General features: G+C 37.3%; 1 protein-coding gene across 1 annotated transcript in view; it reads right to left on the bottom strand.

Annotated features, from left to right (window-relative positions):
* Positions 1-473: 473 nt before the first annotated feature.
* The window catches only part of CD109 (CD109 molecule), a gene marked incomplete at its 5' end in the record, with an annotated part of 70,785 nt that continues 53,934 nt past the window's right edge, over positions 474-17,324 (bottom strand). The window contains 6 exons of the mRNA XM_083856898.1: positions 474-5,620; positions 7,946-8,048; positions 8,461-8,617; positions 12,666-12,802; positions 16,974-17,039; positions 17,125-17,280. Of these exons, the coding sequence (XP_083713024.1) occupies positions 5,430-5,620; positions 7,946-8,048; positions 8,461-8,617; positions 12,666-12,802; positions 16,974-17,039; positions 17,125-17,280 (810 nt within the window). The 3' untranslated portion in view covers positions 474-5,429. The remainder of the gene's footprint in view (positions 5,621-7,945; positions 8,049-8,460; positions 8,618-12,665; positions 12,803-16,973; positions 17,040-17,124; positions 17,281-17,324) is intronic.

Below are 17,324 nucleotides of genomic sequence, written 5' to 3' on the forward strand. Positions count from 1 at the left end.
CACATCAATTACGTTTGTATCAAATTTTTTGGCATAAAAATTTCTCGGTGCTCTTTTACTTTCACTTCAGCAATCAGGTCTGTATCTGGACAATTTTCTCCTTTTCACATAACAGCACAGTTCCTGATCTCCATGACAAGGTACCTACCTGAACTGAGCTCATCACATAAGACTATTTATGCTACCTCTGTTACATATAGCAGCAAACTTTGCAATAACTTCATGTTGAACAAAATAGTAGACTTTCAAATTGAGGTGACTGTTTACAGCCTGACCAGGGAAGCCACTGTTTTAATACTTTTTAAATGTTATTTTATTTATATTATTGAATTCTGAGCTTTAAAACAGATGAGGAAACCTCTAAGAAGTGCTGAGGATGGACCGTAGTCAGCAGTGTACAGAAACTGTGATCTACTACAAGTGGCTATATTGTTAAAAAAGCAAACATTAGACATATATTATTAAAAGTCATCTTTAATAGCATTTAAAAATAGCTATTGCAAACTTTATTTGAAGAAAAATAAACTAATGACAATCTTCCAAAGTCCTTTGAAACAGTCTAGTTCCTTAACATTTGCTTTATTACTTGAAAAGACAGAAGTTATTTGCATAGTTGGCATGTTAGTTCACCTCTGTTTGCTCAAAACAGCTCATAAAAGCATTCTTTTTCTATGATTTCTGATTTGATGAAAAGCGAGAATGTGAATGATGATCCTAATTCATATCAGACTGGGTATCTGACTATGTCTCAAGGCAGTCAAGAATTCTAGTTCAAATTGTTTAAGGCCTGATATGGAAAATTAAGATTTGTGCCAGTCAGTACGACACTATACCGGCTTACATACCTACCCTGAGCCAGCAAATTTTTATTTTCTTCTTTGTATTTAGTATCCCATACAACCTAAAAAAACTAAAAACCACAACAAAAAAACCAGTTCATAATATAACATTATAAGATATAAGCAATGCTGATGAAGTATTTGGGTAGCTACTAAGAAATATAACAAATTATTTGAATTTAAAGATAAATCCTAAACTGGAGTACTGGTGACTCAAATGCAGCATGTAAGGGATTAATGCTTGTACCTATCTGAAAACAAGGTATCTATAGGAAAAATAAACATTAATCTAATACAGCACCCTATCAGCCTTTATTGCCTAGAATAGCAATAGCAATTGCTGAGACTAGAAATGGAAATAGCATTTCCATTTGGCACACAGAAATACATTAAAAGGAATAAGAAACAATATGGAAGTGAAATATTTTTATATGGGGAAAAGAAAACAACTGCTGTTATATTTTATAGATAAATTAAGCATCTAATTTCAAAATCTTCAGAACACAATGAGATGGTTCACTGCATAAGGACTGCAGGTAGAAGAAATTTTATAACAAAAATAATATTAGTCATTAGAATTAAAATTGAATCCTCTTTCTTAGTGTTTCAGAAATAAAAATTATGCCATTAGGCACTTAGCTGCTTTCTAATATAGTTTTTCCTAAAAATAGAACATTACACACTGCAGAACACTATAACTGCTATGTATTATGCATATGCTTGATGAACTGGAGCATGTGGTATGAAAGCTAACTGGGAATATCTGCTTGTGTTTGATACAAATTGTGCCAGGGGAGGTCTAGATTGGATATTAGGAAAAATTTCTTCACTCTTAAGCATCAGAACAGGCTGCCAATGGAAGCAGTGGCGTCACCATCCCTGGGGGTATTTAGAAAAAGTGTAGATGTGGCACTTGGAGACACAGTTTAGTCACGGACTTGGCAAAGCTGGCTTAATGGTTGGACCCAATGATTTTAAAGGTCTTTTCCAACATAAACAATTCTATGGTGGTGCCATGCTGGGAACCAAACCAGCCATGGAGCTGGCCCAGCACGCAGATTCTGAGCTGCTTTAAACCTGTTAAGCAGCACTCATTCCCTGTTCTGTACAACAGCATTTAATATAGAAGATCTGTAAATGATACCTACATTGAAACCTGTAGAGAAAACCTCAGCTAAGTTCATGGATGACAGCAGAGGCAGAATTTGGGGGAACTCCTTAAAATACATTATAGTTTTGTTTTAGACTCAATCCTAAATAAATATTTCTTAATGATTCAATAGCATATTAAGGACCCTAGACAAACCGTGTCCATTGACTGTGGCTGAAAAGGGCATGGGAAGTACCAGCAAACATTCAGATTTCAATCAACAGCAGAAATGTTGAGACAAAACAACATGAAAACTTTTCATCACTGTTTTTAGCATCACTTCTTAAAGCTCCTTGCAGACCATATTGCTAAAGAGTTCCAAAAGACTTTTTGCTACAAGATTTCCTATTAACTTCAGTGGGAGCACAGCCCCCCAACATCCAAAACGGATGTTACGGAGCAATGGGGATAAAATATATAGTGAGCATTTGTGTAAAGATTCCCACACAATGATGAAGAAAACAAAAAAAGTCACTACGCCAAATAATATTCCATTTCTGCTATTCCATTCACTGCCAACACAGTATGAATTTTATCCTCTGCAATTCATTCAAAGCACCGGTCTCTACTGCAAAGTGACTGAAGGCACTGATGCAGGAATGTTAAAGGCCACCTGGTGTAAACATTTGTTTAAAGTCAAATAATGTACACTGTTCCTTTAAAATAGCTTGATACAGATGCAGATTTGGATGCCTACAACAATATGCCTGCTGTATAGAATAAAGTAAAATAAAAGAGGATGTTTATTCACCGACTCCAACAATTTCCCTGACATGGTGCATTATGACTGATGATTCTTAATATAGTGTGCAAGACAGCCAAAAGTCATTTAAGAACATGTGTTGTTTGTCTCAAAAACAAATGTAAGGGAATACTAGTAAAAGCTGCACTGTCCAAAACTCAACTAAGCAGTTTAAATCTGTTTTTCTTGGAGGATTTTCAGGAAGACTGGACTGCACGCAAAACAGAACGAATTTATTCCTACTATCTACTGCAAAAGAGCAATTATCTCCAGTACATTTTGTGCAGAAAATCCTATCATTAGGATAGGATGGATTAGGGTATCCATTATCCTATCATTAATCAGGCACCAATGTCCCTATTAGAAGCCCAGCATATAGTAAAACCTGGAAGCATGTATGGTTTGGGTTCTTGAAATTATATTAAAAGGGGGCAAATGACATGTCAAGTCTGCTGTTCTCAAAGACAAGAGAAGACCAACTTTCACAGGCCACAAGAAAATCAAACCCACAGCAAAACACATCCCAGTTTAGACAAGATTTTTTCCCAGATCTTCCACTTGGCGGAGTTTGATTTAGGTTCCCATAAATGAATAAACTATTTGAGATGCAGAGATGTGTTTAAGTCTGTATCTTCGTTTCCCTCAGGTTTGGACCCACATAACCAAGTCAATGGCTTACAGAGGGTGAGACCCTGCATCCTACTAACTAAGCTGTGTTTGAAGTTTGAAGTAAGAAGTTTGGCTTCAATAAATACATTACTTCATATAGGTCAGAGCAGCACACATACTCTGCTCAGGCAGTAATTAACTACTCAGAAGGCTAAATCCAAAACACACCAAGGACAAGGGAAAAGCATGAATGACCATGAAGAACCAGGCCTAAGCACAGCCTGAGAAATGGGACAGAACCCCAAATTCATGAAAAACATTGTAAATTCCGAAAACAGGTGAAGTAAAACAAATAACCCCGTCTAAACTAGTTCTGCAGCTAAAACCTATACATTGGTATTAGAAGGCACCCCCAATTCAGGAAGTTCAGGCCTCTTCCCATGCTACTATGCAAAATTTCCTTTGTGAACAACATTAAAGATGAGCATAAATACAAAAATATACATTTTAAGCAGTAGCAAAAATTGAGTAAGAATTAGAAATTGCTCAAGGAAAGTGACTGCCATATTATTACATGTGCACAAAAACACACTCCGTCTCAAAAAGGTATGAAAGAAAGGAAACCAACAGAAATTACAATTTCCATCTCTCTTAGTCAGCATGAGAGCTATTAACTTCAGTTTAGTAACTATGAGTGTAACAGCTTGGCTGCCTTATCAAAAAGAAGTAAGCATTAGATATTACAGGTAGTGTACAAGGACAGAATGGCTGCCAGACAAGGAAGGCATTCATTCATACACTCACTCAGGAGCAACGAATTCCCAAGTTCACACATGTCCACTCTCACTGAGATCTGTAATTCTCCCCATCTGCAAAGAGCAGGTTTGGTTGTAAAAGTGCCTGCTATTTTTTACCATCCTTCTCCTCCATTCCACCTCAGCAGAGCATTTGAGCGTATATGGACATGGTTGAAGTTAAGCAAGCATGTGAACTTTGGCTGGACTGAATTCATATGCAGCCCATGTTTCCTAAAAGCCTCTCCCACAACCAGATACAAGGGGCACAGATGGCATCCAGGGCCACCAACTCACATGGCACTGAGAGCACTAAACACTGTTTAGGGTTATGCCACCTGAACTGTTGATAAGATGACACTGAAAGTGCAAGACATAAACGATGCCCCACAGACATTTCTAGAGACACCAAAAAATCAGAACAGAGGTTCAAAGCAAACTTCCTTCATCTGGCCATAAATATATGCCAGCTGACACCAGCATTCTCACATGGAAAGAGAATTGCATTTGTTTCTGAATAACCCTGGAAAAATGAAATCTGAAAATCAGACTTTATCTTTGACACACTTACAGTAAAAAGCCTTCCAGAGTAAAAAGCATGAGAACATCCTGAGGCCTTATTTTCAAGCATGAATAGCTTATGAATTGACAAAAAAAATCCATCTACCTTCTCTGTAATGATTTAAAAACAAAGAAGACAGATAACTTTCTGTACCATTCAGCAGTTTGTAAATGCAGTATTTTTTGGCTCTTAGATCTGCTCTGAAGCCAGTTTCTTTTTTTTTTTTTTTTTTCATATTATTCCCCATAAGAGCACACAGAGAAATTCAGTATTAATGTTAAATGTCACATCTTCAGAACAGAACAAAATGAGCTCTGATACCAAGCTTCTATCATTGCTTATCGACACCCTAATGGAGAAGTAGATAGTGTTTTGGAAAAGCATGGTAAACTAATATGCATCCCTAAAAACGAGCACAGTTAGAAGCCGGGGTAAAAACAAAGTGGGAATATGGAGCTAAGTTTACTTTTTATCACACTGCTTTCTCAGCAACTCTGTGCTTCTTCAGAAAATAAATTCAGTATGAAACTAACACTTGGAAAGCTTTCCCAGCAGACACTTGTAGAAGTTTTCTGGCACAGCCAGAAATTTACCATATGGGCCAGCCCAGTTCTCCCTGAACACAGCAGGAGTTTGGTCATGGTAATCACTAAAGACGGGCTGGTATCTGAACATAAAATTTTCTTTGGATAATTTATGGAAACCTTAGATGTGAAACATAATCTGTTTCCTTTTACAGCACCCAACTGCACAGCAAGTTTACATGAAGGACAAAGAGCACACAGAACAAGGAGGCCAATGAAGAGTGCTGAAGCAAGGCTGCAGAACCATCTCGGTGGCAAAGGTTGCAATCGCTTTCACAGAAGTCACAAGAGGTTATACTTTGCATTACTTCTGAATTATAGCTTCTCACTGCTCTTCTCCCTGTTCAGAAAGGTTATTTAACATTAGTTAATAAACTTCTGAAAATTAACCAAGAACCTAGCTTCAAAAAGAAATCATTTTTAAAGGACGCACTAAATTCTGATGCAGACCTCACAATACACTGCGAAACACTTTTCAGAGTTCGTATTTAACCCCAGTCATGACTCATTTTTCTTCACCCAGAACATCTCAATGTATTCAGGCCAATGCCTGGTGAAAGGCACTCTTTCATAGACTCAATCTCAACTGTTAGACACAATCTGTTCCACAAACCTTGGACAAACATTTTGAAAGGGATTTTGTCCCTGACTAGATGACAAAGGAACTCAGATGCTTTACCTGCCAGGTTGTTGTAACATTTAAGAGCAAGGTCCCTCCTAACATGCTTTATCTCATTCCTGTGTGGGACCTTTAGCTTCCTGAATCTGGGTCTGCTTACCTCACCTAGGTCCTAGTCTTGTATTTTACTCTCCCATTCCCTGAAGGGTTGCTACAGAGCCAGACTAGAAGTCTGAAAATTCAGTCATATTAATTTCAGAAACATCAATGCATGGTAATTGCTGACAGAAGAAGCTTTTACAAAGTTTCTTTCTCATAGTGGCTTTTTTCCCTTCCAACTAGAGACCTTGCATCTTCTTTTTTTAGTAGTAGCATTTTTAAACTGAAATTATATTGATTTTCATTACAAGCCTCAAAGTGTTAAAAAAATATATAATGTTATGGGCCAAAATGCTTACCAAAAAGTGACATCCTGCTAGTTATAAAAAGTCAGGTAAGAGAATACTGCTGCGCTGGCATCCAAGCCAGCTCTTACACCTATGCCAGTTGTACTATCTGCCACAACAAAATACATTTATCAATAAATGCCGGAGCAGGAGACCTACAGGTATTTCCTAGCTTTAAATATGACATGAATCTGTCATCATCACATGAAATATATTCCTGCAGCTTGGGTCACCAACTACAACAGTGTTGGTGACCCAACACAAGATTAAAATAAAATCACAGTCCTGTATTAGACAGGAAGGAGTTCACTCAGAAGAACTCAATCATGACATATGTATATGTTGACCAATATTGTATCTATGCCATATAGTAACAGGAATGGTGTCCTGTAAAATAATATTTGCACAAATTATTTTCTTGAAATTAAAGAAATTACAGCACTGATTACATAATATAAATGTTGGTCCATAATATTAGTTTGCTAACTGAGAATTTTTGGACTAAATTTATTTAAGTATAATAAAAATATTTACACATGTGCATTTACCTTGACTTTACAACAAACATAATTATTAGCCTATCTAATGGCATTCTTATAAAGGATTAGGTTGTAAGCTCTTCTCCCAGGAACTAGAAATTCATTTCGGCCATAGATTCTAAGTCTTATGTCTCTAAGTCTTTTCTCTCGAATAAAAACTTGCTTATTTTTTAAGCCCCTAGCCCTTAAAACATGCTCTAATTAATGAACACTGTACTTACAACCAATAATTGCCTATTTTACTTTAAAGTTCTCTGAATGAACAAGAATTTCAGCCTATATAGAATAAATGTGACCTTCATCTAGCTGAAGTAGTGAACATATTTGGTTGTCTTTTGTATTGTGCTAAAAAAGCATGAAAAAACTGCCTAAACCACTTTTTTATGCCTTATCTCAAACCAAGTCCAAATCCTTAATAATGTACCAGGTGGTTCATGTAATGAAAACCTAGCATCTTCTCCAGCAGCCTGTAATTTTTCTTGTTTTTAATTTTGTCAGAGAGTTTTGTATCTTGTTGCCCATCTCTAAAACACACTCTACACAACACATACAATACATTCATACACAACAACAAACATACAAACAAAAAACAAAACCTCCCAAAAAACACAAACAAGCAATCCAATCCAAACCACCTGACCCCTCCAAAAAGAACCTGTGAAACTGCTTTTCCAGTGTACACCTTTTTTAGGTAATAACGTGTCAAAACATTGGCATTTTCTCCCATGAAGGACTGTTAGTTTAAGTAAGAAACAGATGGCAAAGCTACTCAAGAAGTATTATTAACTTGGTAAGTGAATCATAGTGAAGTTCCTGCTTCATTTTGATAGTTTTGGGAACATATTGGGCGAGACAATATGCAACAGCTGAGAAACCAACCTATCAGGACAACAGATATGTGAAAACACTACTAGTTGTTAGCAAATTAGGGATGTAAATGTTCAAAAAGACTTCAGTTCAATGCAGCTTTTCTTCACTAAAATTTCTCCTATTCCTACAAGAAGAAACTTTCTTTTAAAGTTCTGAATAATTAAGTACCACTTGAAATGACCGACACTTACTAGGTTCATAGTAGTCCACTACAGTCACTGAAGCATCTTGGATATTTGCCACCTTGAAGTCTCTCACAGCTGGAATATCCACACAAACCTGTGTTTCATTTAGCTAGAAAAACATAAGAGAAACATCCTGAGAAGCCTGAGGATGATGGTTTCATGGAAGAGGTAGGGACTTTTAGCTCAGTGGCAGTCCATTTCTAAAGGCTTAAGTGTCAGGATGCATATAAAGAGGCTTATCTCATTTACAGTCATTTTGGTCAACTTACAGACTTCTTGAAACGTCTGCCTTCTTATGTGTGATTTGTAAGAGGCCTAATTTAGAAATCCCTTACAAATACAATTAAATTGCACCTATCCAATTCGTCTCACTAAAAAACAGAAGTATTAATTCTATGTAAATAGCAGATGTTGATTTCCCCAAAGAATACAATCATAATATCTTTCCAAATTTAAGCCTAACAATGTCAGAGTAAGATTAACATCACCACAAACACATTTCTTTATTATTTCCAACTTACAGAGTCCAAGTATAGGTTGACTTTTCCGTTGTCTTTTTCTATCTTCTTAACTGTATTGTCTAATGGAACAAAATCTGGTGACACAGAGAAACCACTGAGTAAGCCAACCTCCATGAGGACCATACCACTACTGGGAGCCGTGCCAGAACCAAAGTACCTTTTCAAAACACAGAGACAAAGAACTTTTAGTAGAAATACTAAACACTCGCCAAAAACTCGCCAAAGAAAACACGTGATCTTTAAGTCCCAACTAATGAAGCAATAATGCTTAAGAATACTTAGGAAACAAATGGAACAAAATACTGACAAAATTTCTTATGATAAAGAGCTAATAATTAATTTCTCAATTATTTTTCCTGCTAATTTTAGCCACATATGCAAAAGCTGGTTTAGCGCTGAGAAAATTGCAATATAAAAATCATGTGAGAGACTACAGTGACACCATGAGGAACTTTCAGACAGCATCTACTAGTAAAGGTTTATATTACAAATATGCAGAAACCACTGCAATTAAACACATTTTAAAAGAAGCAATTAAGAAACTGCTGTAGGAATTCTTGTACTGAAATATATGTATTTCTTCTTACGGATGCATTATTTTGCTTTTATTCATTTTGGAGGCCAAGATGCAGGTATATACACCAAAGAAGTCTCCCAGACCTTTTCATATTTCCTTCACAGAGATTGATGGTTCCATTAACAAAGTCATCACCAAATTATTTCTCAAAGTTTCATTTTTAGAATGCATAGCCATGTTATTAATCCATATTTGGAAAAAGATTTAATGACTCCCTTCTTTTTTCCTAAATAATGCTTATTATTATATCTTCTTCCAAAGTGAAAACCAGATGCTGGAGTAAAAGTTTGCTCTGTTGAGCAAGCCTTGCACATTACAGTGCATAACATATGTTTAAAAATATATTTATGGTGCTCTGTGCTACAAGTGTCACCTGCAAAAGATTCTACTGCTTTAAATAAAGCAGGTAGCAGAAGAGTTTCCGCAGCCTTAGCATGGAAGGCAAATGATTATTGTTCCACTGGAACAGAAGTGTCTCCAATCCTCATTTCAAAACCCTAGCAGTATTGAAAGTAATTAAACTTTTTCTTTGTAGAGCTGGGTAGTTAAAAAAAAAAAATAAAAGGGAAGAGTTCCTTTCAAAGCAATGCTGTTAAGCCTGGCTGATTCAAGGCAGATACAACTTTGAAAGAAATACAGCACAACTGCTGACTTCAGTTGGCTCATAAGATTAGAAACAAATGAAACCATCTGTTCGAGGATGTGCTGTGCCAAAGTAGCTGCTAGTGAAAACAAATAACTGAATTGGAACTGGATGTAATTATTTCTGCATAATTACCAATAAGAGGAGAGTAAACTACCCAAGCTGTCTAGCCAGTTTGGGGTGCTACTAAAACACCAACAGGGAACCAAACCATCTTGGTACTGTCAGTATCTCTAGAATTTATGAGGATCTAGCTCTCAAAAAAGAAGAGAGGCAGTCTTGGGGGTGGGTTGCGATACCATCTCTTCAACTCCATGGTCTCTTAAAAAAAAAAAATCCTCATGCAAGAATGACCAGTAAGAGAACAATAGACTTGGAACTTGTACCTGATGAAAGCTAATCTTTTCAGTTGAACTTTGTGTTCCAGCTCTTCAGCAATATGAGATGAGGGTCAGACTCTCTCACAGATGATACAAAGAAGAGAAAACAAAACCAAGCTAGTGTAGGCAGAAAGCAGAAACGAGAGAATAAATAGAACCATCAGTGATCAGTTCCCTATGTCTGGGAAAGGTGTGTGGGCAATAAGACTTAGAAAGGACTTAGCAGTCCTGGGTATTTGCCTCCCAGAGAGTGAGTTAGCTCCTCTAACCAAGAACCACTTCAATTTGAATGAGACATAATCTGCTTTAGTGTCATAAATAATACCCAGTTAAGATGACCATAGACAACCATTATCAAGCTGGCTGAGAGAATGTGGATTTTCCCCAGATTAAAGAAAATAAATAAATTGTGAAGTTGAAGCCTTCAGTACCTAACTATGCATACCCACAGCTAGACTATATATACCCACTCATTGAGATTTCAGCAGTCTTTCTGTATTGCTTTCTCTACTAGGAAGCCACATCATGTTATAAAGATCATAATTAGGCCAACTTTAAACTAATTTAGGAGTATAGATAAGATATAGATATACAACTAATAGGGAAGAGGGAGATGACTAGTCTATCAAGCTCAGCAATCAGAGATGAAGGCGTAGCTTCAGCAATTTAAACAGACTTACTCAAAGTACCAGTCCACTTTCCACAATAAGAGTTGATGGAACTGATATTGGAACTAACTAAATGTTCCAAGTAAGTCTCTTGAGGCTGCTTTTCAATGTCATTAGATTTCCCCCTATTCTTTGAACACTTTGCAATTAAAGCACCGCCATCCTAGAGACTTCCCAGAGAGATGGAGCACTTCTCCATATTTTAAGTGAAAGGTCTCAGCTAGAGAGTCAGATTGCCCAGAAAAGACTAACCCCAAACCCAGCATCTAAGCCCTTTACATATCAGGAGTTTGTGCTAGACTTTAAAATGCTGTTAACACATCATAGAAGAGTTTAAAAGAGAACAAGCCCCTTCTGTTTCAAGAGCTCTCATGTATTCTAGTGTCTCTGCCCACCATCTGTGTCACTGAACTGGATACTAGAAACATAAAAACAGAGTTCTGGCTTTATGGCTGCTGGCTATTTCCCAAATCAAATCAATCCCCTGTACTGAAATCATATTCTCTATAGCTGATTATTTGTATGATGGTGTCACCTAGAGGCTCCATCTCCAGTCACAGCTCCCTTGTGGTAGGCAGAACTTAAGAATAGTTCTAGGCATACAGTGTACAAAGTTTAAATAAATAGCAAAAAAAGGGTGTGGGTGAAAGGCATGGTAATCACAGTGGATCAGGTACTACTTTGCAAATCTTGCACTTCGAACAGATGAAATCCTTAAATACAACAAATGCAGTCATCTCAACAACATTCTTGAGGATAATAAAATATAGAAGACAAAAAAACATAGAGAGAGAGAGAGAGAGAAAGTCCTATTGAGTTTTCTATGAAATCTGCAGTGGTCTTTAACTACAATAGGAAATGCATACTGAAGAAACTGCCAGAAAACAAACGCCTTCAAATATACCTTTTAAATATGTGTATGAACACTTCCACAGCAAGAAAAATGGGAGCAGAAAGCAGTCAAAGAAATAACTTGATTAACTGGCTGACCTAGGAATATGGAGTTTAATGTCATCTATTCTTGTGTGATGCAAATTCTACCCAGGTAACACCAGGTGGCTCTTCTGTGGTGCCTGAGGTGATACTTGAGCAGTCCCAGCTCAGTTCTTAGAAGCTGATCACTGAACAAGAAACATCTCCCCAGATGGACACTCTCTCCCATACTGCCCCCTCCTGCTTATTCAGCAAAAAGAACAGAATTAGCCTGGGTGGAAAACTTACCACCTCTTTTAAATCTAGAATAATTTATTGTATTCTATTACCAAGTTCTTGTAACTGGTGAATAAAAGACCACAAAGATAGTTGCACAATAAGGCAATGTGAATTTATCATTATGTAAATATGGATTCTGACTCCTGCCAAAATTGTTCTGAGTGATGTTAATTATAGAGATGAACAAAGAATGATTACTTCACAGTGTTTTCAGCACTTCAGTCTTCCTTCTCTCTTTGCAATAAAAAAAAAAAAAAAAAGTATCTACTTCTGTATCAAAAGCAAAGGATTCTTTTCATGAAAGGTAAGAGTAATAGGCCCTTGTCACAGTTTGCTACTCAAATTAGAATACAAAGATACTGATTCAATTTTCAAGTCTGTCCACACTCATCCCTATAGCTCAAAAGCACTTGCACCAAAGAAACCTTAGATTTTTTTCCTTGTATTTCACACAAACTCTTCTACATACCTCTAACATTTAGGGTACCTCCATCTTTACACATACTAGTAAAAAAAAAAAAATCACCTGGCCAGCAACAATTGACTTATAAAATTATTCTTATTTTAACTACTATCATTGGTGCAAAGTATTTTCTTCAGTTATAATTTATATCCCATACATTAGTAAATTCATACAAACGAATGGATAATTTAGTTTTATGTAAAGTAATCTAAAATGGTATATACAAAGATGTGTATGAGACGCTCCAACTGATTTTACCTACCTTGTGCACACATTCAAAGTCAAGTGGTTTTTATCATCTTTATCATCTTTTACATCAACATTCAAGTCAAAGGCTTCTTGATTTCGGACAGATCTGAGCCTCTGATCGGTGTGTTTTGTGTTGTACATAACATTGAGCTGCGGATTGCAAGTACAGACATCAGGTAACATGTAAAACAAATCAGTGTGGTTTAAACACTAAGTTGCTAACACTACAATGCCAGAGAAGTGTTCTCATGAGAAAACACACATTTGCACAGACCTGCTAGCCTATAACTGACTTCCTAACCTATAACTTGAATAAGCCCCTGTCATACCTTTAAATTTGGACTGATGATTTTCCATTTGCTACCTGAAACCATAGTAGAAGGACTGTGATTTTCCAGAAGCACTTTTCATTCCCTTTTCTATAGCCAAGCAAAATTCATGTTGGAGTGTTCCAAGGGATCATTTTAGCCACTTTCTGCTTATTTTTCTACTAAAAGCAAAGAAGAACCCCCTCACCATGCTATATGTTTTATCTGGATGACTTAAGGAATTGTCTTTAATTTCTGATTTTTGCTTTTGCTGCCACATCTCCCTTTTTGATACAAAAATTATGCTCCTTCTTTCAATCCCATCCCTGCCCAACATTGCTGAATTTAGCATGTTGTATGAGTGCAGAGCCAATTCTGTAGAGGCACTCTCAGGACAACCATGGTGCAACTGTGATGATTTATCATGTACAACTGCTCCACAGGAGAAGGCAGTACCAAGGATGAAACCAATCTAGAAAGCCTGCCAGTTAAGGCACACAAAAAGCAGTGCCTCGACAATCTGTCATCACAGAAACAAAATTGTTTTAACTTTTGCCAGAAAAAGCTAATGAATGGGAATTTACTGCCAAGGCAGGATGTTCTGAAACCACATACTGAACAGGTCAGTCAACTAGTATTTTCATGGAATAAGCTATTGCTGTTAGGGTCTGACTTTCTTTTCCCTATTTCTCATGACAATGAAGAAAAACATTTTCACAGCACAGAGTTTAATTAAAGCCGCCTTCTGTATGTACACCACACTTGTTTTGGGGACAGAAGGCTATTACACAAAAACTCAAATTAACAAAATGAGCAACTGCATTTCTTAATCTTTAAAAGGCAACTGCCAAAGCTAAAGGCAAAACTGGTCCAGTCTTGTGTATAGTGCAAGCAGCTCTGGTGAGAGACCCAAGGAGAAAAACTAAAAGCTAGTGCTCTGCATGACAGTGATGCTCTAATAGTAGCTGACACTATCAACTGCACTACACTTCTAAAATTATGGCACATTTATAATCTCCTAATCAATGACTATCCTTTTTCTTCTTCAGCTAGCACATAAATGAGCTTGACTAAGGATGTAAATTCAAAGAAAACATCTTCAGTATTTTCTGTCCCTTTTTGAGTACTGAACATCCATTCAAACAGTAATGGAGAAATTTGTGTCCATTTCATCATGTACTTATTTCAGTGCCACCACACTAAGTAACATTCAGTCCTCTGCTTAAGTCCAGAAAAAATACACAGAGTGGAAAGAACAGTCAGTATTTCCAGTAATGAGGAACAGGAATTCTGAGGGTTTTTTCCTCATTCCCTCTCTATACCTGATCAGGAGACTGAGATCTTGTTCACCTTATCCACTTTGCCCATACCCATCCCTGTTGCTAATTCTAGATTTTAGTGGCATTATATTTTCTTCCAAGAAGGTATGGGCTATGCCACTTATTTTAGCCATGTGTCAAGACCAGTTCACAGTGGTTCTAGACAGCATAGAGGTGCTTCTTTCAAGACTTTCAGCAGGCCTTCTAGGGAATATTGCTTCTTTGACTCCTTTCTCTAGAGCATCTTTCATGATAAATACCCTAACCCATCCTCTCTTCCCTCTCGCAGAGTGACTTAGATCACGCGTGGGATATACCCACATAATGGAGAGACAAGCTAAGGAACTTTGCTCACAGCAGCACCAAAAAGCTGTAAGTAAATATCTGTCTTTACAATCGCAATATCCAAAATCAATACATTTTATGAGATTCTGAAGGGTCAGGAGCGAATGCACTGCCAACTTGCACACACAGACAGTGAGATTTCACAAAAAAAAAATTGGTTTTCTTTAAAAATCCATTCTGTTGGGAAAGCATGATGTTTCCATTAATGGATTTAATCTTGTGTTGTGTGATATTTAAATGAATTACTGTTTTGACATGCTACATTTGGCCATAAAGTCAAATCCCAGAACAGTGATTCTTACCACTGTACTCTGATCGGCCCAAGACAATGAAACCCAGCTGAAGAAATGTGATTGCAATGTCATATGCTATCTGATTTATTAAATCTGATCCAGACCTAGCCTGTGTCTGGGAAAAAAAATATATCTCATTCAATGTCCTCATCACTCTTTCTTTTAGAATACCAGACCTGCCAAAGGAAGCAGAAAGAAAGACCTAATCTCAGCAAAGAGAAGGTTTTGGAGGAACTACTCTGGGTTGTTAAGAGCAATACTCTGAATCAAGTCACAGCATTTCTGACCCAAAGCTTCAGGAAAACAGGCAACAGCACAGTGACCTAAATGAACAAGGTAATCTAGCCTTGGATCCTGAACAGCAGTACCTTGTGAGCACATTTCCATGTTCACGCGACAAACCAGGAACTTAAACCCTGGCGCTATAAACCCCCAGGGAGTGCTCCCACCACAGTCAGCTGGCTATTTTCCATGGAAGATTTCTGCTCAGTCTTCACCAGACATGCTGGTTTGAATGTGAAATTCTCTTGCTGGAAATAATCTAATTGGAACCAATGTGTTTTCACAAAAGGTATTAATTTCAACAAATCAGTGTCTTCCAACAAGAAACAATTTGCTGAAAAATTTTTGATCAGCTGGCCTGACAAATTAGCTGACTTAATATCGAGGAGTATTTCCCGACAATGATTAGGATTAAGTAGTCTTAACTGTTCTGGAGCCCCACTTTGTTACATTCTACAAAAACACACACATGGGCACACTGAAAACACAGATGTGTGAACACAGTCCTGCTGAAATATTCATTCCTATCTTGGCCTGCAAGCCTGAATCGAAATTATCCTCTGAAATTTCTGAACTTTTGCTGTAAACTTCATTTGTACTTCTGGGAATTAAGAAACACAGGTTTTAATTTATGGCATTGTGTGTTTTGCAGACTGCTGATGTATGAATGAGGTGTATCTCCAGCTGCTGTTCACTGCTGACAGGTAGCTGTGAAGACTTCTTTGAAGAAGTCTTTTATCCCAAAGCATATTTACAAATCATCACTAGGCTTTTTTTGCTTCCCAGATGCATAAGAACACTAAAGTGAAGGACAGGTTGGATGGAGATTGAGATGGAATCTGACCTGGCATAAAACTTGGAGACATTTAAAGGTGGCTTTGGATCAGTTTTCTCAAGTATGACTACTGCCCAGTAGGAACTCTTGTTTTGCAACACAACCAGCAAGTATAACTCTATACTTTCAATAAAACAAATCTCTCATGGTCAGAGACTAGTATTTCTGCTAGCTTTTCCAAGGTCTGCTCTTTCACCTCCTATGGTCACAACCAATTGTCATAGAGAGGGCACTAGGGAAGTGAGATCCACTGCTGGCCATATCAAGTTAGATCCAATACTGTTTTCTTCTGATATGGAATTTCTGCCACGCCCACACTTTTGGTTGATACTAAGTGTCTATTACTGTTTGTAGTTTGCAGGATCCCTTGACTCTGTTTTTCATGCTATCTCAGAACACTGTAAAAACTGCTGGAGAATCTAGCTGCAATAATATCTTATTTTTAGTTTTTGTTGCTTTCTACTTCAATGAAAGGAAAATAACTCTTATAAATAGCAATGCAATCTTAACCTGTACTGATCTGTGTCTTATTTTGGTTTACCACAGGTTCTCAATTCCTGCCTAGTCCACATACCTGTTTTTCCTCTGATCTCTGTGCCTGCCAGCGTACCACTGCAGTCCTTTGTCTTGCAAATGGAAATTGCATTTCTGGAGGAGGACAGGGCTGCTTTGATACAGCTCTGGCACACGGAAGTGCCCCAAAACTGTCAGTCATCCAACAGTACTTTAAAGGCCAGGCCATTGGTCAGAAACAATGACAAGAATATATCCTTATTCTATTCACAGCATTCCTCAGTTAGTGAAGTGCTTTGCTACTGATTTAAGATATTTTGGAGGACTGTTCCTATTAACATGTTTTATAAAGCTTCCAAAATCCACTTTCTTTACAGAAAGCATATCTTTAGCAAGAATACCTACCTGATTGCCTGCATTGCCTACCTGAAAGACAGCAAATCCCATTCCCTCCGCTGACACTGTAATTGCCATTTCTTGTGCAGAGGGAATCTGAAAGACAGATGAGTAAACAGGTATTTTCAAAGTACTTTCAGTCAGCAAACTTTACAAAAGTATTCCTCACTTTTTACAGTACCTCCTTAGTCTGAAGCAGGAAACGGTTTTGAGAATCAATTGAGAATGTTTCTGGCATTTCCAAGGAAGGGGCTGTCACTGTTATATCCATTTCTGTTTTGCTTGCTGCAGTGAGAACTGCAAACAGACTCAAGGCATGTAGAGCCACTACTGTGTCCTGTTGAGAGAAACAAACCCTTCAATATTGAAGAAGCCCGTGCA

This window comes from Zosterops lateralis (assembly GCF_965231275.1).
Source record: "Zosterops lateralis genome assembly, chromosome: 3".
Lineage (NCBI taxonomy): Eukaryota > Metazoa > Chordata > Aves > Passeriformes > Zosteropidae > Zosterops > Zosterops lateralis.